This window comes from Phacochoerus africanus, chromosome 15, assembly GCF_016906955.1.
Source record: "Phacochoerus africanus isolate WHEZ1 chromosome 15, ROS_Pafr_v1, whole genome shotgun sequence".
NCBI classification, from domain to species: domain Eukaryota; kingdom Metazoa; phylum Chordata; class Mammalia; order Artiodactyla; family Suidae; genus Phacochoerus; species Phacochoerus africanus.
Genome location: NC_062558.1, coordinates 111,211,878 through 111,239,208, shown reverse-complemented (window position 1 = coordinate 111,239,208; position 27,331 = coordinate 111,211,878). Strand labels below are relative to the sequence as shown.

At 39.4% G+C, this 27,331-nt stretch overlaps 1 protein-coding gene across 5 annotated transcripts; it reads right to left on the bottom strand.

Annotated features, from left to right (window-relative positions):
• Positions 1–1,624: 1,624 nt before the first annotated feature.
• Positions 1,625–27,313, bottom strand: CUTC (cutC copper transporter). Of its 5 annotated transcripts, none has more exons than XR_007132189.1 (9): positions 27,110–27,313; positions 23,168–23,239; positions 21,091–21,150; positions 16,464–16,673; positions 15,460–15,495; positions 11,778–11,911; positions 6,493–6,520; positions 3,078–3,296; positions 1,625–2,126 (listed from the first exon to the last, which is right to left on the bottom strand). XR_007132189.1 is itself a non-coding variant. In XM_047760596.1 (9 exons), the coding sequence occupies exons 1-9, from the start codon at positions 27,168–27,170 to the stop codon at positions 2,012–2,014; spliced, it is 822 nt and encodes a 273-aa protein (XP_047616552.1). In that variant the 5' UTR covers positions 27,171–27,308; the 3' UTR covers positions 1,625–2,011. The 5 variants fall into 5 exon arrangements, 4 of the variants coding, with proteins under 4 accessions (XP_047616552.1, XP_047616554.1, XP_047616553.1 ...); XM_047760596.1 differs by having other exon boundaries at positions 3,191–3,296; positions 27,110–27,308; XM_047760598.1 differs by lacking the exon at positions 16,464–16,673 and having other exon boundaries at positions 3,191–3,296; positions 27,110–27,310.
• Between the last annotated feature and the right edge of the window lie 18 nt (positions 27,314–27,331).

Here is a 27,331-nt window from a genome sequence, read left to right as displayed (position 1 = left end):
TAGTCTGTTTAAATAAAATAGACACAATAATATGGTCTACTCTTACCTCTGGAAGATACACAGTGAAGTACAAGCATGGGGGAGGGTTAAGCCAAAATACTGAACATGATTGTGTGTACCTGTGTATGTGATACATATCTTTATCTATATTTCAAAGCCAATATTTAAAACTATTAACAGAAACTACTATAACAGAAACCAGTGAGATTATTGTTGCTTTTTAAATAGTTTGCCTCTTATTTCTTAAAAATTCCTTGGCAAATATTCTATGTTGAACTCATACCTGAAAAAGTGAGGAAAGAAGTTAAGATTTAAAGGTGAGGGATGGGACACACTAATAAAAAAAAAAAAAAAGCAATGCATTTGTTATATACACTTATTAGCACCTAAATCTGTGCATGCTATTCAGAAGCTCCATTAACTAGCTTCCTGACCATGGGTAAGCTCTTGACATTATGATCAGTTTTTCTCCTAATACAGAAACAATAGTTCTATTCCCAGCATGCTGCTCCCATAAAATAAGATTATAAATATGAACATTGACAGATAAAACCAGTGATGGGAATTCCCATTGTGGCTCAGCAGTTAATGAACCCAACTAGCATCCATGAGGACATGGGTTCAGTTCCTGGCCTAGCTCAGTGGGTTAAGGATCTGGCATTGCCATGAGCTGTGGTGTAGGTGGCAGACGAGATTCAGATCCTGTGTTGCTGTGGCTGTGGTGTAGGCCAGTGGCTACAGTTCCAATAAGACCCCTAGCTGGGAACCTCCATATGCCACGGGTGTGGCCCCCAAAAGTCGATAAAAATAAAAACAAACAAACAAACAAAAAACTAGTGATGAACTTCACCATTTGAGGCCTGCTCATAGGAAAAGCATTTTTTTTTTTTAAATTTTTTAAAGTAGAGTTGATTCACAATGTTCTGTCAATTTCTGCTGTATAGAGGGAAATTATCTTGCATCGCTAGAATCCATTTTCCCTATCTGTGGCCTCAGCTGAAAGAGTTATTTTGATAACCTCCCCAACTTTCTCCAAATCTCACTATTGGACTTTGTAAATTGTCAGATGAAACTTATGGTTAAGCCTTTTCTCTATCTGGGGACAGAGGTAGAAGTGACCTGGCGAATGGGAGAGATCACTTCTGCCTTTTTTCGTGTGTGTCTTTTTTTTTTTTTTTTGGCCTTTACTAGGGCCGCTCCTGCGGCATATGGAGGTTCCCAGGCTAGGGGTCCAATCGGAGTTGTAGCTGCCGGCCTACAACACAGCCACAACAACTCGGGATCCGAGTCGTGTCTGCGACCTACACCACAGCTCATGGCAATGCCAGATCCTTAACTCACTGAGCAATGCCAGGGATGGAACCCGCAACCTCATGGTTCCTAGTCGGATTCGTTAATCACTGCACCACGACGGGAATCCAACTTCTGCCTTTTAAAGTCTAGGAACATCCTACTTCTCATGTCTGGGACTTTTTATGCTGTACCATTTATATCTTTAGCATCTTGCCCAAGGCAACACATCCAAGGTGTACTTAATAGAAAGAGAAGTTAAAAGAAAAAAAAAAAATCTTCCTTTTAATGCTTGACTATAGATTGTATTTAGGGTATGAATAAGAGACTCTACCATAATAGAATGGCAATTTTTATTTTAAATAAAAAGGCAAAATACTGCTATTGAGTTGACCATGAAGTCACATCTGAATTCATACCTTGCAGTTGAATTTTTCCAGTTCATTAATTAATTCCACTGAAAACAGACTATGCCTCTGTCTGTGCAAGAAGTGTAGACCAGATTTTAATCACGATGACAAAGATGGCTGGCAAAATTAAGCAAAGGAAGTGACTGTGCTCTGTTTCAAGTTCTTTTCCTTCTTGGAAACATTCTCCATGGTAGTATGAAACTTAAAGACTGTGACTGTCCTGTCCAGAGAAGGTTAAAGCTGGGTCACAGAGAATTGTAGACTACTCTTCTACCTTCGTCCTGTGATGTCCATGTCTCTCAGAGGTCTGGCTAAACCAGAATATTCTTTGCAATAGCATTCAAAGTCCTTACTTTGGTCACATCTGCTACCTTTAGAGAATATTCTGAGCTAGAAAGAGAGGCTCCCATAGCAACCAAGGAATTTCTGCAATAGAAATAAGAGAGGAACAGATAATTATATAAGTTGTCAAATGAGCCTTCCTATGGGCACTTCATTTCATAGGCTACTTCATGGCTCAAGAACAAGGTTAGGTCAAGGATGCTGGACTACCATATTTCATAATTATTTTTATTAATTACTGGAAACATCTAGTTACCAAATCTACCAGGCAGTATACTTGATTTTATATCTGAAATTATAAATTCTAAGGCTCTTGCTATTTTTTTTTTTTTTGTCTTTTTAGGGCCATACCTGAGGCACATGGAGTTTCCTAGGCTAGGGGTCCAACTGGAGCGACAGCTGCTGGCCTATACCATAGCCAGAACAACTGGGGATCCAAGCTGCATCTGGACCTACACCACAGCTCACGGCAATGCTGGATGGATCCTTAACCCACTAAGCGAGGCCAGGGATCGAACCCACGTCCTTGTGGATACTAGTTGGGTTCGTTAGCCACTAAGCCACGACGGGAACTCTGGCTCTTGCTTCTTTTACATTTCACTTTCTTCAACATATAAAGAGAAATAATCAACAATTACCTGCCAAATTATAGGAGTCCTCTCAAGTATAATAAAAAACATCTAATAGTTTAAATTCCTTAATAGTGATATAATTTCAAAATTACTGAAAATAGAGAGTAAGGGTGAGGAGAGAATTAAGTATTAAAGGTAGGAAAACAAAAATGATTATGGCTCTTCCATCCTTATACCATAGTTTTTACCTTTGCTAAAGGAAACCACAGGTGAATGGGCACACATACAAATCTGACTCATTTTTAAGCGTTAGCTTCTAAATTAAGAGTTTATTAACTGGTCTAAGTTCAGCAATGCCTTAAGGTTATAAAAGTTAGCCTATGTTCAGAAGAGCTAGCTTATTTAAGGCAGGATAAGAACCACTCCGCAGTTTAAAAACTTCAAAAATGACTGTGATACTTACATACTAATCACAACATTCCATTCATTAAGCATGCCATCACTATGGTTTTCCTATTTGGGGAAGTAAAGATTAATTTCATTCCTTTTGGTATGAATCAAAGAGTTCATTTTTACCGAAACTTCATTCCTGAATCTCTAGCCGACCGAGCAGAACAGTGGAATTCGGTAGCACCTGAACCCTCAAGGATCCTTTGTAGATTTCTGTCTGTTATGCCACCCCCTGTTGGAAAGAATAAGTAATACATTAAGTAGAACAGATTTTCATATAAAACTGAATGAATAATATGATTACCACCTCTACCTGGAATCTCCATACTGAAATTTCTCATTGATTCAAGAATTATTCTCTTTTTCTAAGCAAGAATGAATTTAGAAAAAAATGATGAAAGACAAGACTACAGACTGTGGAGATCAAAAGATAAGGTCAAAGAACCTATATATGACAGAACCTTACATGTCTACTGGTTTATATAACAATGCTGTACATCACTGATTTAAATCTAAAAAGATTACCCTAGAGCAAGGAAAAATCATTGAGTGCTCTAACCCTGCTTCCCCTCAAAGGAAAATCAAATTGAAACTCAAGCTAAGATAGACTTAAGGAAGAAGTCACAAAAGCAAAACCTCAGAAATCTATCTCAATGAGAGAACCACTAAGGTTCCTTCTCTGGCCCAGGATTTGATGAACACACAGACTTCATTAGAAATGGGATTAATGCACGGTGTTATATAATTTATTTAATATCAATTTTTTGTTTCATTTTTACAGAAAACTGATTCTACTTTATTAAAAATGCACAATCCAGTAGTTTATGATTCATTTGTTTTGATGAACAAGCTCTTAAATGTCTGTATATAAAGAATATTCTGAACTATTATCAGATTATAAATACAAATCATTTATTCATCTTTATATCCTTCTCTCCTAATATGCAGGATATATTCAATGTTTTTATTTTATTTTGCTTTTTATTTTTTTATTTTATTTTATTTTTTGTCTTTTTGCTATTTCTTGGGCACTCCCATGGCACATGGAGGTTCCCAGGCTAGGGGTCGAATCGGAGCTGTAGCTGCCAGCCTACGCCAGAGCCACAGCAACTCGGGATGTGAGCTGCGTCTGCGACCTACACCACAGCTCAGGGCAACACCAGATCCTTAACCCAATGAGCGAGGCCAGGGATCGAACCCACAACCTCATGGTTCCTAGTCAGATTCGGTAACCACTGAGCCATGACAGGAACTCCTATTTTGCTTTTTAGGGCCACATGTACAGCATATTGAAGCTCACAAGCTAGGGGTTGAATCAGAGCTGCAGCTGCTGGCTTACGCCACAGCCACAGCAATGCTGGCTCCTAGCCTTGTCTGCGACCTACACCACAGCTCACCACAACATTGGATACTTAACCCACTAGCGAGGCCAGGGATCGAACCCACATCCTCATGTATACTAGTCGGGTTTGTTGCTGCTGAGCCACAACAGGAACTCCATATTCAAAAATTTTTAAATGACTGTTAAATAAGTACTTCATATTTTAAGCTATTCAAGTTGTTGAAGTAACTTGACTTAAACACCCTTTGACTCAGTAACTTTCTTTTTTCTTAGTGGTACAGTAATATCACTGAGCCCTAAGATGCAGAAAGAACACAGACGGAGAAATAAGATTTAGATTGGAATCCCAGCTTTATCACTGTAGCCCTTGACAGTTATCTTAGATGAATTACTTAAATACGCTAAGCCTCATTTTTTTCACCAAAGAGGGTAATACTGTCTACTTCACAAACTTGTTTGAAGAATTAAAAGACATACATTATTTCCCTCTAAAAATAACAAAACACCTGGCCACTGAAACACATGTTATCATTTTCCAAACACAGACTAATACACCTTTATAGCTGGGACTTGAAAGAACAACCAGCTCAACAGCTTCAACCAAGTGCAAAATTTGTTCCTTGATTAGATCCTAGTTTGAACATTATCAGTTATTAAAAAAATTTTTCTTTCTTTTTTTTTTGCTTTTTAGGGCTGCTCCCGCTGCATATGGAAGTTCCCAGGCTAGGGGTCGAATCAGAGCTACACCTACACCACAGCCGCAGCAACTCAGGATCCGAGCAGAGTCTGCGACATACACCACAGCTCATGGCAATGCCAGATCTTTAACCCACTGAGCGAGGCCAGGGATCGAACCCGCAACCTCATGGTTCCTAGTCAGATTTGTTTCCACTGTGCCACAACGGGAACTCCTATAAAAAACATTCTGAGGAGTTCCCGTCGTGGCGCAGTGGTTAACGAATCCGACTAGGAACCATGAGGTTGCGGGTTCGGTCCCTGCCCTTGCTCAGTGGGTTAACGATCCGGCGTTGCCGTGAGCTGTGGTGTAGGTTGCAGACGAGGCTCGGATCCCGAGTTGCTGTGGCTCTGGCGTAGGCTGGTGGCTACAGCTCCAATTCAACCCCTAGCCTGGGAACCTCCATATGCTGCGGGAGCGGCCCAGGAAATAGCAACAACAACAACAACAACAACAAAGACAAAAGACAAAAAAACAAACAAACAAAAAAACATTCTGAGTACAATTAGAGAAAGGAGAGCATTGGCTGAGTATTAAAGAGGTATTAGGGAATTAGTGTTTATTTTAATAGATGTGATAATGTTATTGTGGTTATAGTAAAATGCCCTTAATTTTTTAGAGGTGAACAAAGATAAATTGTCACAAAGCCTTTAATTTTAAAATACCACAGGATAAAAAAAGAGGAGACAATGTTAAGGATTTGAATACATGAGTATTCATTATGCCATTTTCCACTTTTTTTTATATGTTTGAGGGATTTAACAAGAAAAAATTAAGATTGTCTTTATATTCATCTCACTCTGGATCTAGGGCACATTATCTAATTCTTTAAAAATTGTTGATATCTAATACGCCATTATGTACTTAATTGATCTTACAGTTGTCATTAGGAACATGTAATCCAACAGTCTGGCTACAAGGAAGAATTCAGTGATCAGAGATTTTCAGAAACTGAATATTATATTATCCAGGGATATTAGCTAAATGTTTGCTTACACCTTGTCAACAACTAGGACATCTGACCCTACCCCAGTGCAGCAGCACCAAACTTTGTGTGCCTCACCAGAAATGAGTATCTACAACCGTCACAAAATTTTATACTACGGGGAAGCAAACAAGGAGAAAACTGATCTTCTTTGAGCTAATTCCTACTAGAAGGTTCCTCATATACAGTTTTAAATTGCAGCACGAATCTCCCAACCTTAATCAACAAAATTCAACATTTTAATCAAATTATATATTCTTTCCAAACACCATGTAATAATACTTTCCCCCATACTGTCCTGCCTCCTTTGCTCTTCCTCACTACAGTTCAGTGTTACACTGGTAAATGGATAGATAAATAAATACCTGGCATTACCACAATCCTGCCTTTTGCCTGAAAAAAGAAAAAAAAATAAACAAGTAAATTTTAATGTCCTTCTCTTAAATGGAATAATAAGGCAGTGAAAACAGAAATAAAACTGTATTAAAATCATTAAATAACTACTAGTATCTAATTTTCAACAGATCTTTTCTTTCTTTGTGATCCTGGGTAAATAAAATGGTTAGCATAATAATTCTTTCTATCCAGAAATGTTTTATTAAGTTGCTTTTAAGACTTACACTGTTATAAACACAAAGAAAAGGAAAATAAAATATAAATACTGACTAATCACACCACCTTAAGAAAAGCCATTACTGAAAAATATCCCTAATACTAATTCCAAGTTCTTGGTATGCAATGGAATGGAAGTAGCTGAATTTAAAAAGATTATGCTATTATGTATAGCATACTTGTAAATTACTGAAAAAAATCTATTCAAATTATGTATCTTCAATTAAATTATCTAGCTTATTATACAAATTAAAATCACAGGTCCTTTTACTGGATATCAAGTAAAAGAACTGAACTATATGAATTGATTTAATTTCTGATAATTCCGGAAGGATAGGTATTGAGATTTCCCTACTTTTATACTAATTTTTATCCCATTTACTAAATGAATTTTGGTGGTACACTCAGTATCACTGAAAGTCAAAAGGAAACCACCCCTTTACAAATGTATACTCAGTGAAACCACTAGTAGTAAGCAGGTAACAATGATAAGATTAAAAATAACATGTCAGGAATTCCCGTCGTGGCACAGCCAAAACGAATCCAACTAGGAACCATGAGGTTGCAGGTTCCATCCCTGGCCTTGCTAAGTGGGTTAAGGATCCGGCGTTGCCATGAACTGTGGTGCAGGTTGCAGACTTGGCTCAGATCTGGTGTTGCTGTGGCTGTGGTATAGGCCGGCAGCTGTAGCTCTGATTCAACCCCTAGCCTGGGAATCTCCATGTGCCAAGAGTGCAGCCCTAAAAAGCAAAAAACAAAAACAAAAACCCAACCGTCAAGTTCGTTAATTTACAGAATAAAATCCTGATCAAATTGATGTATCATGAAAGTGTTTATCAGAAGTCACTTTAATTATTCCTCCATCCATCCAACAAATATTTATTAAGTGCCTACCATGTACCAGACACTGTTGCAGGTATGGGGATAATGTGATTGAAGGGGACCAAAATATATCACTGTGGCACACAATTTTGAGCTAAAGGCACTTGGGTTCCTGAAATTCCTTTCCTGACTAAAATCAGAGCCTCCCAAAAGAAGTGAAAACAAATTAACTGTCATAAATCTCTTCCCTGGGATCAACTCAACAGCACCACACCCAAAGAGACATCATAAAATCCTATCTCCCACCTATTCTTCTAAGGATCCAATAATTTTTCCCAAGTCATTTGTTTTCTCATAAATGCCCCTTCTCCTTCCACTGTTGTCTCTAAATGCCCTCTTCCCCCCACTCCTCTTTACCCATTAAGATGGCACATAAGACCCCAATTCTAAGCACCTCTGAGTCACATCTCTTAGTGAACTCCCAAACACACACACACACAAACACACACACACACACACACACACACACACGGATGATCACAATCCTTTTCTTCTAATCTGTCTTTAGTTAGTTTAATTCACAGGACCTCAAATACTGAACCTAAGAGGGTAAAGAAAAAGTTTTCCCTCCCTGACATGATGAGCAAGAGAAAGTTCCTTCTCTCATGGAGATTACATGTTCAAGGAAAACAGACAACAGATAGGTATATTTATAAAATTTCAGGAAGCAATAAGTACATACAAAGAAAAAAAATAAAGCAATGAAATGAAACAGAGAGCAAAAGGGTAAGGGGTCTATTTCATAAAATTTAATAACTGTTAAGAGAAATAAGTGAAACAAGACTGTTGAGTATCCTCAAAAGAACTAAAGCAAAATACCCGCAAAACTAAATATTTACTATCTAGAAAGCTGAAATGATTTTAGGAACAAAAAGTCTTATTTAACTGTTTCTTCCAACTGAAAGCTTTGCGAAACATGGACAAATGTTTAAAGAGATGAATTCTATCACTTTTTTTTTGCCTTCCATAAAAAATTATTTAGAACTATATGCTTACCGAAGGCTATCAAAGTGATTTACCAACATAGAGTACTTACTAAGTGTCAGACCTTGCGCTGAAGTAATCCACAACTATTCTAGGATGTAGGCGCTATTATGCTAGCTTTGTAGAGGTTAGGAAACTGAAGTTTAGGTAAACTGTCCAGGGTTATTATTAATAAGTGACAAAACCAGGATTTAAACACAGACATTTCTAATCCCCAATCCTAAGCTTTAACTAGTATACGGCTATGTAATTGCTTCAAAAAAAAAATAGTTAGTATGACCTCATTTATTTTTTGTCTTTTTAGGGCAGCACCGGTGGCATATGGCGGTTCCCAGGCTAGGGGTCGAATGGGAGATATAGCTGCTAGCCTACACCACAGCAATGCCAGATCTGAGCAGCATCTGCAACCTACATCACAGCTCACAGCAATGCCAGATCCTTAACCCACTGAGCGAGGCCAGGGACCAAACCCGCAACTTCATGGATACTAGTCAGATTCGTTTCCACCAAGCCATGACAGGAACTCTGAGTGTGATTTCATTTGTATGTAGAGTCAAAAAATGTAAAATACAAAGAAGTAGAAAATAGAGTGGTGGTTACCAGGGGTAAGGAGGTGAAGGAAATGGGGAGACAGTGGTTAAAGGGTACAAAGTTGTTACATAGGATGAATAAGTCTAGAGATCTAATGTATAGCATGATGACTATAGTCAATACTACACTCAATACTAACAATTTGCTAAGAGTAGATTTTTCAGGTGCTTTCATTACACACATTGCACATACACACACAAGTTAAATATGAGCAGATTTATATGAGCGTGACTGTAATCAATTCATTCTGTATACATATATCAAAACACCGTGTTGTACACCTTAAATACATATTATTTTTACTTAAAAAAAGTAAAGTTAGGAATTCCCGTTGTGGTGCAGTGGAAGCGAATCCGACTAGGAACCATGAAGTTGTGGATTTGATCCTTGCCCTTGCTCGGTGGGTTAAGGATCTTTCGTTGCCATGAGCTGTGGTGTAGGTGGCAGACGTGGCTCGGATCCCGAGTTGCTGTGGCTCTGGCGTAGGGCAGCAGCTGTAGCTCCGATTAGACCCCTAGCCTGGGAACCTCCATATGCCACAGGTGTGGCCTGAAAAAGCAAAATAATAATAATAATAATAAAGTGTATAAGAATACTTAACCCAGCTCTTCCTGACAACCAATTAAACTACAAATCTCTTTCTCCCTCTCTCTCCCAGATATTCTAAAATGTAACACATGACTATGACAATTATTCTCTACTCCATACTGAGTAACCATTTAAAAATGGAAACATGATTCATCAATTCTTCTGTTTTAAAACCCTTCAGATTCCCCTGTGCACCAAGGATAAAATACAAAGTCTTAAATAGTTTTCAAGGCTCTGGACAGTATTATTCTCTTCACAATGCAACATTATAGTCATTCTTCAATGCCTGAGTAAGTTTTGCTCACTTTTGCTCCTAGGCCTTTGCATATACTATTTCATTTACACAGAACATCCCCCCATTCTCCCTCTCTGCACTCCCTTTTACAGTGATGACTCCTAATCGTCCTTCAAATCAGTAAGACATTGCAGCATGGAGATCTTTTCTTCTAGGAAGCTAACTACTGCCAATCCTGATCTCTCAAATCTGAGGTAAATTCTTCTCCAATGCGCTCCCACAGTACTTTTATAACACTCTATTAAAACTGCCTGCTCTGAAGTTTCTGTTGTGGCTCAGGGAATTAAGAACTCGACATGGTATCTTGAGGATGCAGTTCAATCCCTGGCCTTGCTCAGTGGGTTAAAGATTCAGTGTTGCCGAAAACTGTGGTAGAGGTCCCAGATGTGGCTCGTACCTGGCGTTGCTGTGGCTGTGGCATAGGCCAGCAGCTGTAGCTCTGATTCAACCTCTAGCCTGGGAATTTACATATGCTACAAGAGCGGCCTTGAAAAAAAAAAAAAATTGCCTCCTCTATTAAAAGTGCCTATTGTGCACTAGTTTGTAAAGGCACTGACCACACACACACACACGCTCCTTGGTCACCACCATAGTGCAAATGCTCTGCACCTATTATACACCAATATTGATAAAACCGGTAAGCTCCAGCCTAGAAAAGTTCATCAGATCCTCATGTGAAATTTTTGAAAATTATTTTCATGGCTATAGAAAGTAAACATAAGCAGATGTCTACACAAAAAGACTAAATAATATTATTAGTAATAACAGTAATAATAACTACAGACACTAACATGTACTAAAATCTACTGTAAATCAAGCACTCTGCAAAGGCTCTTCCCAAGAGCCCCATCTCTTATACCAATCTCTATCAACACTGAGCAACCCCATAAAGGATTAAACTAATCTCAATTTCACACATGAGGAAACAGAGGCTTAAAGGCTAGTGATCTAGTCAACCTTATATAGCAAGTGTCAAATCTATATCAAATTCAGAACATTCTCATCTCAAAGTCCATACTCGCTTAGAATACCTCTGGACTGGTGTCAGAAAAACACAGACATACTACAATTACAAAGCTATCTTCTGACTGTTCAACAAATGATGCTAACTCATATACACAAGGGGAAAATCATGAAAGAGAAAAATATGTTTTCTCCTACCTTGACAAATGGGGAGAGATGAGAGAAGAATACAGTTTTAGTTTTAGAATTCACCCAAAATGATAATTTTCTCAAATTTTATATGAGTATACATAGGCTGACAGTAAGATATAGCTTAATTTATGCAATGCTGATGACAATAAAAGGGTAAAATTTGCTGTGGTTATCTGAATTAGATCAGCTTTTTAGGAATTATCTATAATTTGGCCTTAAGAGCCTCAGTTACTAAAAATGCTCCTGGAATTCTTTTGTGGTGCAGCAGGTTAAGGATTCAGCATTGTCACTGCAGCAGCTCAGGTCATTGCTGTGGTGCGGGTTTGATCCCTCACCAGGGAACTTTTATGCTATGGATGTGGCCAAAAGAAATGCCCATATGAAAGAAATAAAAAATTATATAAATGTTACTGCTGACATTATATGGCAGTAATATGTTACTACAAAGTCAGTAATTTGAAGGTTTGCAACCTAGCTGAGCCACAAAATATCAGGAATAGCCACAATAGAGTCTTAGGAAGAAAGGCAAGAAATTGTGAGTACCTGTTCTATAAGTCGCTTTATTAGGGGTAGCCCTTCTAGTGCCGAACTGTCACATCCACTGGTCAATACTCGTTCAAATCCCAAAGTTAGGAGGGTCTCTAGAGCTGCCATTGGGTCATGAACCATGTCAAAGGCTGGAACAAATAAAAGTGACTTGAATTCTGAAGAGATATTTCTCATACAGTGCTTTTCCAAAATGTAGTATACACACAGTGTATGCTGGACCTCGTTCATCCTGACTTGCAAGAGTCAACGGTTAAACATTCAGGAAATTTGTAAGCATGGCTGTTACTCCATTGGCAGCTTGAACTCAGTCAAGGTGGAGTATTTAAACTACAGAAATAAACAAATGCTACAAATCAGGCCTTTTTTTTTTTTTTTACTCTGAGAACCGGTTTACCAGCACACCACAGTGTGCATACCACCAGTGTGCACAATGATTTTAGATGGTACTCATTTGGATAGATACATTTATTTAAATGCAGATTCAAAGTGAAAAGTTTCCATTTTTCATTAGTTATAAAGTTTCTCCTCAAAATAAATGTACTCAAGATTTTAAGAAAATTATTAAATATATTTGCCCAGGTAACACTCAGATATGGTAAAACTGTAAATGTATTAGGCAAGTGATTCAAATTTGGGAAAGTCTGCTCTAAGGCTTCAGACAAACTGCATCAACAGAATGAAAACATTACACTCACCATTTCTAGAAAAGGCCTTGGTTCACATTCTCATTGTTAACTAATGTTTTATACTAATCACTTCACCCTCATGTACTCAAGGCTCATATAGGAGAGTTGTTTATGACAGACTATATGAAGTATCAACTCCATCCCACTTTCTAAGAGAATTTTCTCCCCCTCACTGAGGAAAGTGGCACTAGGAACCTCAAACAAAACTCTTAGCACTGGAGTTCCCGTCGTGGCGCAGTGGTTAACGAATCCGACTAGGAACCATGAGGTTGCGGGTTCGGTCCCTGCCCTTGCTCAGTGGGTTAACGATCCGGCGTTGCCGTGAGCTGTGGTGTAGGTTGCAGACGCGGCTCGGATCCCGAGTTGCTGTGGCTCTGGCGTAGGCTGGTGGCTACAGCTCCGATTCAACCCTTAGCCTGGGAACCTCCATATGCTGCGGGAGCGGCCCAAGAAATAGCAACAACAACAAAAAAGACAAAAGACAAAAAAAAAAAAAAAAACCTCTTAGCACTGCCACATGCTACGCAAGTGCTAATCTATGATGGGTTAGTGGTAGACCCTCCTCTTACACTTCATTGTCTGTTAAAAGCTAAATCTACCTCAGAGGATTTTCCTTTTTCTGTGGCAGTACCTTCTCACCAGCGATTACACTATCATAGTACTCCATTAAATACAATATAACAATTTAAAATCATGAAAATATTTTTGTTAAATTTATTAAGGGAAAAGAGCAGAAAATTGAAATTATTTTCTTGGTTTTAGATCAGAAAAATAAGCACAGAGAACTGTATCCTATCTCCTAGGATAGACCATGATGGAAAAGAATATAAAAAAAAATAGAAAAAGAAAAATACATTCTATAAGATGGGTTTATTTTGAATTATTTAGCATATCAAATTTTAAACTATATTTTTTCAGATAAATGTACACTAATTTAAGTTTTTTCATATATGAAAACTTTTTTTTGTTTGTTTTTTTTAGGGCTGCTCCTGCAGCATATGGAAGTTCCCACTCTAAGGGTCAAATCCGAGCTGTAGCAGCTGGCCTACACCACAGCTACAGCAACACAGGATCCAAGCTGAGTCTGCAACCTACTCCACAGTTCACGGCAATGTTGGATCCTTAACCCACTGAGCGAGGTCAGGGATCGAACCCGAAACCTCATGGTTCCTAGTTGGATTTGTTTCTGCTTCGCCACGATGGGAACTCCTAAAACTTTTTTTTGGCTGACCTCAAAGTTCTAATTTTTAAGTGATCTAACATCTTTTAGTATTGCTAGTATATGAGAAGCATTGCTAAACAGTAAGTCAAGAAAACGGTTTCTGGTGGTATCATTAATTTAAAAGAGAAATAAGGATAACGAATGCTTTATATCTAATTTCTATAAATGGATGCAAATGCCGGTGTCCATTCTCATTCTAATCTTTGGATGTTTACTCAAAAGGACAGAAAAACATTCAATAATTTCTTATGCTTATCAAGTCAAAAAAATTATACTTCTTTACATGTGTAATAACAGTGTCTCTGAAGGCAAAATTCACACTTTTTCCTCTACTTTACCAATGCTAGGTAAAAGTATGTGGAAACTACAACTGTCTGATTTAGAAATACAAAGTTGCTTTTTTTGTGTGCATTTTTAGGGCTGCACCTATGGTACACAGAGGTTTCCAGGCCAGGGGTACAATCAGAGCTGGAGCTGCCCGCCTATGCCACAGCTACAGCAACTCGGGATCCGAGCCACATCTGTGATCTATACCCCAGCTCATGGCAACGTCAGATCCTTAACCCACTGACTGAGGCCAGGGATCAAACCTGGGTCCTTAAGGATACTAGCTGGGTTCATTAACTGCTGAGCCATGACAGGACATCCCAGAAAGTGTTTTTATGTAAAATTATCAAATACTTTGCAGATATTCTGATGCAGATAAGCTATCAACAATGTAAAATAATTTTATACAAATATAGGGAACATTTGTTCACTGACTGTCCAGCATCTATTCCTTTTTTCCTCCTTCCTAATAGTATCCTATTCTCCACCAGATATCCATCTCGTCTCTGCCCATGAATCTTTGTTTTGTTGTTTTTTGTTTTATTGGTTTTTGTTTTCTATTTTTTTTTTTAGGGCCGCACCTGTGGCATATGAAAGAACCCAGGTTAGGGGTCGAATTGCAGCTGCAGCTGCCAGCTTACGCCAGAGCCACAGCAATGCCAGATCTGAGCTGCATCTGCAGCAACACCAGATCCTTAACCCATTGAGCGAGGCCAGGTATTGAACCCGCATCCTTGTGGATACTAATCAGGTATGTAACCCGCTAAGCCACAATGGGAACTCCTCCATGAATTTTATATTCATCTGGAAAAGCTGACCTCACTCCTAGTTCTGGAATGGTCTTGTCTGGCTTAAACCAAGCAGTACACTTCATTTCACTGGCCATGGTGATATATTCTTTATGGGACTGCACATGACCTGAGGCAATCTAATAAAAATCAATCTCAGGATTCTTCCTACGAATGCAGTAACAAGGACATGCACCTGTAGGCAATGCTTATTCTCTCCCTCTGTTATATCCCAACATCACCACCTTCTACTTTTAACAACTTTTCATAACTAAGGCTTTGTATTTTCCAGAAATTGTGTATCTCTAAATTTATAACTGTTAGTTCCATGATTACTATTAAAAAAAAACAACTGGTGGAGGTTCCCTTGTGGCAAAGCAGATTAAGGATCAGGGCTGTGGCAGCTGTGCCACAGGTCACAACTGTGATGTGAGTTTAACCCCTGGCACAGGAACTTTCACGTGCCAGAAGTGTGGCCAAAAACACAGGAACTTTCACATGCCAGAAGTGTGGCCAAAAATAAAACAAAACAAAAAACTGGTAATACTTTAACACTAGAGAATTGTGTCCACAAAAAGGTTGTAGCATTTGGTGAAATGAGAAAACTGGCACCATTTAACAGAATTTCAATGAACTTCTAAAACTTCACTCACCTCGGTGGAAAGTGACTGGCAGAGGACGGCAAATGGCTGTAAAAAGAAAATCATATAACAACGTGAACGAAGAGATCATCACTGATTACTATTTATAGAACTCACCATGTTAGAATTAGGACTTTTTTTTAAACTTTCTTCCCCTAAGTGAAGGCAATGAACTAAAGTAATTAAAAAACGGTAGCTTTACAAATTCAAAAGTTCTATTTTTATTAATCTCTGCTTTTCATATTAAAAAGAAATAGTCATCCACTCCTTAGAGGTACCAAATAAAAACTGTATGATCTGATAACTATAAGGTCAGCATTACATCTATTACTTACACCTGAGAATCTTCAAGAAATACTTTGGCCTAGTAATATAGGTAGTTTGCTTCTGTCTTCTCTACATCTCCCCATCCTTACCAACTAAACAGCTATTGAAGTTTTTGGTGCTATGATTAAAGGAATCAAGGTAAACTTCCCTTAACCCCTATAGGAACAGTAGAAGAACCCGATCTATAGCAACTGAGGAGAGACAGGAAGGCTATGGCACACATGCTCTCTACTCCAAACACCTAAATAACTACTGTTTAAAATAGGTTAGTATAGAAATTCCCATTGTGGCTCAGCAGGTTAAGAACCCAACTAGTATCCATGAGGATGTGGGTTCAATCCCCAGCCTCACTCAGTCAGCTAAGGATCTGGCATTTCTGTAAGCTACAGCTTGGATTTGGCATGGCTGTGATGCAGGCCAGAAGCTGCAGTGCCGATCTGACCCCTAGCCTGGGAACTTCCATGTGCTGCAGGTGTAGTCTTAAAAAGAAAAAATTAAACTAAAATAAAATAGGTTAGTATAAGTGCCTGCAGGTGTAGTCTTAAAAAGAAAAAATTAAACTAAAATAAAATAGGTTAGTATAAGTGCCTGCAGGTATGAATAAAAAGTCAGTTTTGTGTTTTTCTGTACTGGGAGCATTCGATGCAATCATCATTAGAAGTTTTTTGGTTTCAGATACAAATTCTTACCCACAAGGGACATGCACAGTTCTTTGTCAATGTGTCCATCTTCAGTCAATGCCCCAAATACCAAACCATCAGCACCATAAAGCTTAGCAAGACGAATGTCAGCCTTCATCACCTCAACTTCACGATCTGAATATAAAAAATCACCTCCACGGGGCCGAATCATCACAAAAACTGGGATCTGGACATACTGTTTCACTACTTGAAGGACACCTGCAATAATAGGGAGCAGACTAATAAAAATTCAAATATGAGCTAAATGCTCAAGGAATTCAATAACATATTATTTTACTGGTCTTTTACATTTGCTTTGGTGTATCATTTCTACAAGAAATGAAGAATTGATGGAGTAAACTATAGAAAGTAGATCTAAAGGGAAAGGAGACACTGAGAAGAAAAGTATACATATACTAGAAGTAATAAGAAAATCAAGCATTAAAAAAAGCACAATTTAAGAATTCCCTGGTAGCTCAGTGAGTTAAGGATCTAGTACTGTCACTGCTGTGGCTTAGGTTGAAGCTGTGGCATGGGCTGTTTGATCCCTAGGCAGGGAACTTCCACATGCGTCAGATACAAACAAAAAGAAAAAAAAAGAACAATTTAGAAATAGAAGGAAGTTACTGCATTTTAAAAGTACTTGTCAGCTAACTCAACAAAAATTCTTTTACTGGAATGTGACATCTGAAAAGGTAATAACTATCGGGCTTTATGTTCTGCCAGCGTATTCCCTGAGATCTAGTTTCTCCTTCCTGATGATTACCTACCATAGAGATGTTTACATAGTTCTAAAGTTTATGATTTCTTAATGGACAAAGTTTTTGTTTTTGTTTGCTTTTTAAGACTGCATCGCAGCATATGCAAGTTCCCAGGCCAGGAGTCAAATCAGAGCTGCAGCTGCCAGCCCATGCTGCAGCCACAGCCACACAGGACCCAAGCCACATCTATGACCTACACCACAGCTCATGGCAACACCAGAGCCTTAGCCACTGAATGAGGCCAAGTATCCAACCCACATCCTCATGGATACTAGTCAGGTTCGTTGCCACTGAGTGACAACAGGACCTCTGACGAACATATTTAGCAAAGCCTTTTGTGGTAAGAGATAAGGTAAAAGAAAAAAGCTGTACTTACTCATGATTTTATGAGTAGATATATGAATAAAAGTACCCCAATTTGACACAACTTGTGGCTAGTTCAGAAACCCTCAATGGTATAAGATCTGTGGCTGGCACCATTAGTATTTACCCTACATGAATTTACTACTTTTTCCTTGCTACAAGAACCCCGATTCTGCATGGAACAGCAATATGCCCAACACCAAGCAATGAATTACGCGTGACTACTGCTGCAAAAACCAGATTGCACTCAAATTACAGATATGTTCTAGGTATTTCATAGAAAGGCCAAGGAATGCCCTCCTTTATTTTAGTGAGAAGAGTCCAAAAGGCCACTGTAGGTATTGCACATATAAACCTCTTATAGTAAATAATGCTATCATCCACCTTAGAGTAAAATATAAAAGTCAAGAATTCATATAGGGACTTCTGCTTTTGACCAAGACAGAGTAACAGAAACTGGATTAATCCTTCCACCTATAAAACCAAAAAAACAGACAAAATATATGAAACAATGGGCTGCAAGAAAGGATAATGATGCCTGAAAGACAGGAAACAAATGAGGTGGGCTCTCTGAATGCCCCAGATCACTATCTTGAGAGTTTTCTCGGCCACAGAATAGGGAGGGGGAACCCTGAGAATTCTCTGAGTTGAGGAGACAAAGCTGAGAGTCCAAGGAGACCAAATGGCTGAGCTCACAGGAGAGAATAGCAAGGCAGAGAGGAGAACCCTAGAGATCTGCAGAGATTCCTCCTGCCCCTCGGCCCCAGTCCCCAATAATATGCATCTGAGAACTGACTGGTGTTTGCATGCAAGCAAACTACACAAGGCCATGGAAAGATTCACTGAAAAAAATTAGAAGTAAGAGTGCCTATCATTTATACCAGGCCAAGAATAAGGCATGTTCCCACCTGCCAGACAGGAAAATTTCAAGATGTCATGGGGCACTGGGTAGAGTACACAGAGCATCTTGCCTCAGTACTACCCAATAAAGTAAAATTCATAAAGTTTTGCATAGAATGAAAATTAACAGCCAAGAAAATAAGATGCATCATGAGACAATAAATCAAACAAAACCAACCTAGAACTGACACAGATGTTAGATTTAAAAGCCAAGTCATTAAAATAGCTACTATAACTTTATTTGTTCAAAAAAGTTAAAAAGCAACATGAGCAATATAACAACAAACTCATATCTAGGGATGAAAACTACAATGTGTGGGCAGGATTAGCAGGAATTAGACATTGCAGAGAAAAGATTAGTAAACTTGAAAATAAAGAAATAGGGGCTACTGAAAATGAAACAGAGAAAAAGATTTTTTAAAAAAAGGAGTTCTGGTTGTGGCACAGTGAGTGAAGGATCCAGCATTGCTGCAGCTGTGGTGTAGGGTGCAGCTGCAGCTTGGATTTGATCCCTAGCCAGGGATCTTCCATACACTGTGGGTACAACCAAAAAAGAAAAAAAAGAAAAAAAAAAAAGGGAGTTCACTAGTAAGTTGAGGAATAACTTCAAGCAGCCTAATATAAGTTAACTGAAGTCTCTGAGCCAGTGGAGGACAGTGAATGCTGAACATTTTCCAAATGTGATGGAAAGTACACACAAACATGTCCAAGAAACATGAAGAAAACTACATTCAGGTATATCATAATCAAATTGTTCAAAACCAAAAATAAAGGAACAAATTCTTAAAAACAACAAGAGAATAGAGACAAATTACACAGAAAAGAACAAAGGTTTAGATGACAGTAGGATTCCTGTGAGAAACAATATAATCAGGAAGATAACAATGGAGAAGCATCTTTAAAGTCCTGAAAGAATAAAACTGCCAACCTAGAATTCTATACCCAGCAAAAATATCTTCCAAAAAAATGGGGAAAGATATACAAAAGCTGAAAGAATTCATCACCAGCACACTTGCACTACAAAAAAATGTTAAAAAAATTACTTTAGGCAGAAGAAAAAGGAAACCAGGCAAAAATATAAATCTATATAAAGGAAGAACACCAGAAATGGTAACTACATGTGGGTAAATATGATTGTCTTATTATTTAAATTTCTTTACAAGATAATTGACTCTTTAAGAAAAATAACAACAAAGCAGTATCAAATTTTTAACATATGTAAAAGCAAAATGTATAATGACTACACAAAGACTAATGTCCTTGACATTACTGCAGAGCTTATGAACCAACACTAACAGTAACTTATTCTCAATTTTTTGATATATAAGAAAAAAATATCTATTTGATCACATCTCAGATAGTCAAGTTTATTTGCAACCATAAACATTTCTAACTAATATCAAATCCATGGCATAGTTAACATGTTAGTAACTTTAGTAAAGGATCCCAATGAAACAAATTATTGGTTGTCTCCAAACTCTATAAACTCCTTTGATAAATCCAAAAAATGGATACTCCAAACAGTCTCTGACATAAACAACAGCAACATCTCCTCAGATCCACCTCTTAAGAGTAATGACAATAAAAACAAAAATAAACAAATGGGACCTAATCAAACTTAAAAGTTCCTGCACAGCAAAGGAAATCCTAAACAAAACAAAAAGACAACCCACAGAATGGGAGAAAATCTTTGCAAATGAATCGACTGACAAGGGATTCATCTCCAAAATTTATTAACACCTTCTGCAGCTCCATACCAAAAAAACAAACAACCCTATCAGAAAATGGGCAGAAGATCTAAACAGACAGTTCTCCAAAGAAGACATGCAGATGGCCAAGAAACACATGAAAAGATGTTCAATATCACTCATTATTAGAGAAATGCAAATCAAAACCACTATGAGGTACTACCTTATACCAGCCAGAATGGCCATCATCAAAAAGTCTACAAACAATAAGAGCTGGCAAGGATGTGGAGAAAAAGGAACCCTATTACACTGTTGGTGGGATTGTAAATTGCTGCAACCACTGTGGACAACAGTATGGAGATTCCTCAGAAAACCAAAAACAGAACTACCATTTGATCCAGCAATCCCACTCCTGGGCATCTACCCAGAGAAAACCATGACTCGCAAAAAAAAGACACATGTACTCCGACATTCATTGCAGCACTCTTTTCTATAGCCAAGACATGGAAACAACCTAAATGTCCATCAACAGAGGAATGGATCAAGAAGATGGGGTACATATACACAATGGAATATTACTCAGCCATTAAAATGAACGAAATACCAGCATTTTCAGCAACATGGATGGACCTAGAAATTATTATGCTACGTGAAGTCAGCCATACAATGAGACACCAACATCAAATGCTTTCACTGACATGTGGAATCTGAAAAAAGGACAGACTGAACTTTACAGAACAGATGCTGACTCACAGACATTGCAAAACTTATGGTCTCTGGAGGAGACAGTTTGGGGGGTTGGGGGGATGTGCTTGGGTTGTGGGATGGAAATCCTGTAAAATTGGATTGTGACGATCATTATACAACTACAGATGTGATAAAAACAAACAAACAAATAAACAAAAACAAAAAATGGATATTTACCCATGCTGGGTGTGGTTCCTCCTTCCAATAAGCCAGAACATAATTCAATGCGACCGGCACCTGTAATAAAAAAGTATTGCTCAGCAGAATAAATTTTTTAAATTAAAAAATTAAGAACAATTTTGAAAAGCATGGCTCAAAAGTTATTGTTCAAAATAAACTCTTATTAAACAGCAACCTGAACATTTTTTCCTTAATATAGAACAACGAGCCTTAGAAACTGAGAGAAATCAAATTATAAAACCAGAGTAAAACTCTATTTTTAAACACAACTATATTCTGCAACCTATATTGTGTTACTGGTAGCCAAATTTAAAAATTAATTCAAGGAGTTCCCATCGTGGGGCAGCAGAAATGAATCCAACTAGAAACTATGAGGTTTCGGCTTCAGAAACCTGGCCTCGCTCAGTGGGTTAAGGATCTGGCGTTGCCGTGAGCTGTGGTATAGATTGAAGGCTCAGGTCCCACGTTCCTGTGGCTGTGGTGTAGGCTGGCAGCCTTAGCTCCAATTGGACCCCTAGCCTGGGAACCTCCACATGTCACAAGTGTGGCCCTAAAAAGCAAAAATAAATAAATAAATAAATAAATATAAAAATTAATTCAAGTTAAGCTAGATCTCTTGAAATTTTGTATTATAAGGTTGCCTCTCTATGCACAAGTTAGAGATTTAGAATAAAGAAGTTTCTGGACTCACCACAGTGGGATGCTGACTCTTTATTGATTTAAAAAAAAAAATACAGAAATCTTTTCCAAGAACGTCTTTATTATTCTTAGCTTTAAAAGAAGCCCAAGTTATTTTTAAGTAGCTTAAATCAAGATAATTTTAAGATTGAGAAAATGCTGAAAGCAAAAGATCAGGAGTTCCCATCGTGGCGCAGTGGTTAACGAATCCGACTAGGAACCATGAGGTTGCGGGTTCGCTCCCTGCCCTTGCTCAGTGGGTTAACGATCCGGCATTGCCATGAGCTGTGGTATAGGTTGCAGACACAGCTCGGATCCCGAGTTGCTGTGGCTCTGGCGTAGGCTGGTGGCTACAGCTCCGATTGGACCCCTAGCCTGGGAACCTCCATATGCCACGGAAGCGGCCCAAGAAATAGCAAAAAGACAAAAAAAAAAAAAAAAAAGAACCATCAGACTGACTATAGGGTCACGTCAAAAGGCCTCAAGAGCCAGCTTGAAGAGGCTTCTACTAGCTAATGAGCATCAATAAGATGTTTTGAGCATCAACAAGAATAACTATACTGGATTAAAACACATCAAATATATCTGAATGGTTCATAATAATAAAACAATAATACACTGGAGGATATAGAGAACAAACCCATTATCCCCAAAATCAGTAAACAAGGAAAAAGAAGCAAACATTTGGAATTCCTGCATGGCACAGTGGGTTAAGAACCCTACTGCAGTGGCTTGGGATGGATCTCCAGATTGGTGAGGTGGGTTAAAGGATTCAGTGTTGCCCTGAGCTTGGATTAAATCCCTGGCCTGGGAACTTCCGCATGCCTCAGGTGTGGCCATTAAAAAAAAAAGGCAAACCAAACAACAACAACGACGACAAAGGAGACCCTGTTGTGGCGCAGGGGAACCGAATCTGACTAGGAGCCATGAGGTTGCGGGTTCGACCCCTGGCCTAATTCAGTGGGTTAAGGATCCGGCATTGCCATGAGCTGTGACGTAGGTCAGATCCTACATTGCTGTGAGCTGTGGTATAGGTCGCAGACATGGCTCGGATCCCGAGTTGCTGTGGCTCTGGTGTAGGCTGGCGGCTACAGCTCTGATTCGACCCCTAGCCTGGGAACCTCCATATGCCACAGGTTCTGCACTAAAAAAGACAAAAAAAAAAAAAGTTGGTTAGTGAGCACTATTATGGACACTTGACTTAAAATGTAACCTACTGAAGGAGTAAACTAGAAGAGCATAGTTTTCCACTATGTTTTCTAGTTGGTTGTTTGTTGTCAAAAGTATTACTGAGATCCTAAGATATCACAGAGGTTCCCAAGGTCAGTTCACAAGGATTCATTTCCAAACCCTTAAAAAAGACTGCCAACTGTATTCATTCTCTAATTTCTCTTACCTCCTCTTTCTGCATTTACAGCTGACTCCACTGAATCAACACACACTTCCATGAGAAATCCATTTGCTGCCCCTAAAGTACAGAGAGAATAATGCAATTTCATGATGGTAACTATCCATCCAAACCAAGCCACCACAAATATTTTATATTTTGCTGCCAAAATCCAAATGTTCAATGATAGGGAAGTAGATAAGCACACTAGGGCCTATATATGCAATAAAATACCATATTAATTGTTAAGTTGGAGTTCTGTTGTGGCGCAGCAGAAATGAATCTGACTAGGAACCATGAGGTTGAGGGTTCAATCCCTGGCCTTGCTCAGCGGGTGAAGAATCCAGCATTGCCGTGAGCTGTGGTGTAGGATGCAGACGCAGCTCAGATCCGGCATTGCTGTGAGCTATGGTATAGGTTGCAGATGCAGCTCGGATCCTGAGTTGCTATGGCTGTGATGTAGACAGGTGGCTACAGCTCCAATTCAACCCATAGCCTGGGAACCTCCATATGCCGTGGGTTTGGCCCTAAAAAAAGAGCAAAAAAACCACAAAACATTAAATTGATGTCTCAGGACTGTGAAATAAAAAACACAGACATATGTATATGAAATTATACTAAAAAATACATACACTGAATGCCAAGGTAATCTTCCTAAAACACAGACCTCATCATTACATTCCAGGTCAAGATTCTTTCAATACTTCTCAATGCCTCAATATGTTTATTTATAAGGCACATATATCTTTAAGAGCAGGGGTGGATTTCAAATCCTCACCCCACAACTTATTTGTTTGATTCTAGATGACTTATTTGTGCAATCCTAGAGAAGTTACTTAGCCTAAGTTTTCCCTTTTTTTTGCTTTTTAGGGCCACACCTGCGGCATATGGAGGTTCCCAGGCTAGGGGGTCCAATTGGAGCTGTAATTGCCAGCCTACACCAAAGCCGCAGCAACTTGGGATCTGAGCCACATCTGCGACCTATACCACAGCTCACGACAACGCCGGATCCTTCACCCACTGAGCAAGGCCAGGGATCGAACCCACCTCCTCATGGGTATTAGTCAGATTCATTAACCACTGAGCTACGATGGGAACTCCTAGCCTAAGTTTTCTATAAAACCTACCTATCTCACAGTAGTGAGGATAAAATGAGATAGTTCATGTAAAGTGGATAGTACCCACTAAGTGTAGAAAAAGTATTGGTTATCATTATTTAACTATACATTTCTTCCTCTATATGCCCCCAGTTCCCCCTAGTCCCCATCCCTGTTCCTTTTTATGCCATCTCCTCAATCCACAGTCCTTCCAGCTCTATCTTCAAATGCTAAAATCTTCCAAGGCTCATGTCAAATCACATTCCCATATTTCCTCTCTCCCAAAGCAGGAAATTGTATCTCCCTTTTCTGAGCTCATATAACTCTAAAATAAACTTTATGTTCCTCTTTAAAACACTGCGTCTTATTTTCTCTTATTATTATTTATGTAGATGGATGTCTGATCATACTTACTTGACCTAAAGTTCCTAAGTAAGGCCTTTATGTGAGAAATCTTTATTACTCCCAGTAAGCACACTGTCTACCATAGCACACAATGGTCCCATAAAGATTTACCAAAGGTTGGAAGTTCCCATTGTGGCTCAGCGGTAACGAATCCAACTAGTATCCATGAGGATGTGGGTTCAACCCCTGGCCTCACTCAGTGGGTCAGGGATCTGGGTGTAGGCCAGCAGCTGTAGCTCTGATTCGACCCTTGGCCTGGGAACTTCCATATGCTGCAGATGCAGCCCTAAAAACAAAACAAACAAACAAAAAATTTACTAAAGGTTGAATTATAAATTCATAAATATAACTTCATGTATTTACACTCAAGAGTGCGATGAAAACAGAGTTCTGATTTTTTCTATAAGCTAAGCACATACTTAAAAAAAAAATTAAGAATACTGAAATCATACTTCACACAATAATACCTAAAAGAATGTTCTCCACAACTAACAATGTTGACTATCAGGTGGTAGGATTTGAAATTACTTTTTTTTTCTTTTTAAGGCTGCACCTTAGTTCCAGGGCTAGGGATCAAATAGGAGCTGCAGCTGCCAGCCTACACCGCTGCCACGGCAAGCAGGATCCAAGCTTCATCTGCAAACTTGCCTGCAGCTTGTAGCTACACCGGACCCTTAACCTACTTGAGAGAGGCCAGGGATCGAACCCGCATCTTCAGGAACATACTATGTCGGGTTCTTAACCCACTGAGCCACAATAGGAACTCCTGAAATTACTTTTACTTTTCTATAGTGCTTGACTTTTTTCTATTCAATGTTGCTTTTACATTTTTTAAATCAATTTTTAATTCAAAAAACAAAAATCTATTACCCACTAACATGAAACTGAAACTGCTTAATTTATTTAAAAGACTATCAGTTTCAAAATGTGCAGTTGAGTGATACTCTGTTCTTAACCAACAGCACTGCACTAGTTCCATGGGTTTCCCGATAGCCACCCACACCAGCTGTCAGATCAGTCTCACTGGACAAAGCTGCAGAGAGGCACCATTTGCCTCACACTGAAGACTTTGGCTTGAAGAGGGTGGGGATGCACACCAAAGACTATGAAAAAAGGCAGAGTTAACATAGCTGTCCTACAAAAGGAAGCTCTTTGTAGGGATCAAAGAAGAGGACATTTGTTTGGAGCAGCAGTTCACAAAGTGTGGTAGACCAGTTAGGTATGGACTAGGGGCCACCAAGACACTTTCAGAGTGTGCAGTGGCAATTATTTACATAATAATGCTAAGGCTTTATTTGCCTTTTTCACTTTCATTCTCTCACAAGTGGAGTGGAGTTTCTGGAGGTAACCTGAATGCAGGAGCAGGTATGAGAATTCCATTAAGCCAGATATTAAAGAGATCTGCAAAAACACAAAACATTGGCACTTTTCTCACTCAATAGTCTTTGTTTAGGAAAGCTGTGATTTTTTTCATAAAAAAACTTTATTTGTGCTAATATGTAATGGATTTATTATGTTTTTTCAGTTAACATTTTAAAAAATTCCTGTTTTAATTTCTAATATGGCCCACAACGTTGTAAATCAACTATATTTCAATTAAAAATTAAATTTAAAAATTTCTGTAGTTTCTGCCATGGTTAAGAATCTAAACACAGGGGGCTGGGGTGACTGTGGAGGTGTGGGTTCGATACCTGCCCTGGGGCAGTGGTTGCCTCAGCTCCCAAGTAGTTCACATCTGCAGCTCCCAGTCTACACCGGCCCGGGAAATTCCATATGCTGTGGTTGTGGCCATAAAAAAATGATTAAAAAAATTCTAACATGGCCACTACCAATAATAAATACAAGGTCTCAATTTTCTAGGAGGGTAAAGGAATCCTGAGACCCAAAAGTTTGACAACAACTGGTTTGGAGGAACCAAGAGTTCATGTAGGAGGCAGGCAGGGACCTGGCAAATTTCCTAGCACCTGCCAAGCCATCCCACGCTGGCGCGGCAGGAAGAACTTGTGACTTGTGGCAGCCAAGCTCTACCACTTGGTAGCGGTGTCGCTCTAGAGACAATCCCCGCCTCCGCTGCAGCAGCTACAGGTTATTTAAGCGGTCCCCACAGATAAGGCACTGAGCTCGGCGCTCGATATCGAACCATCACAGCAACGGGGTAACGGAGACAACGGCATCCTCGTGTGAATGGGAAACGCGAGGCTGAAAGAAGTTAACCAAATTGAACACGGTCGCATGACGAGACGCGGTAGCTCCGGGATTCGAACCCACACATCTAGTTCCAGAGCCAGGCCGCTCTCCCCGCCAGCGTCCCGGTTTCCACACATTTCCAAGAGCACGAGAAACTATTGCCAGACAAGTCGCAATTAATCCACGGGCCAGACCCCCAGCCAGCCCGGCCCACACCCAAAAGCGAAGTCGGGGACAGCCCTTTCCCCGCCCCCTTTCGCACCGGCCTTCCCGGAGGGTATCCGCGCCCGTTTCCGCTCCGAGGAGGCCCCCTGCCTCTTCATGCTGCACGGGTTCCTCCCTCGCGCGTCTACCGTTCCCACTCGAAAGTCTGGGTCCCGGCGCGCGACTGGAGAAGCGCGTCCTTACGGCTGCGCGCACCCCTGCGCGTCACCGACGCCCACGCCCCAGCAGCCCCCGCGAGAGCCCTGTCGCTAGCGCAGGC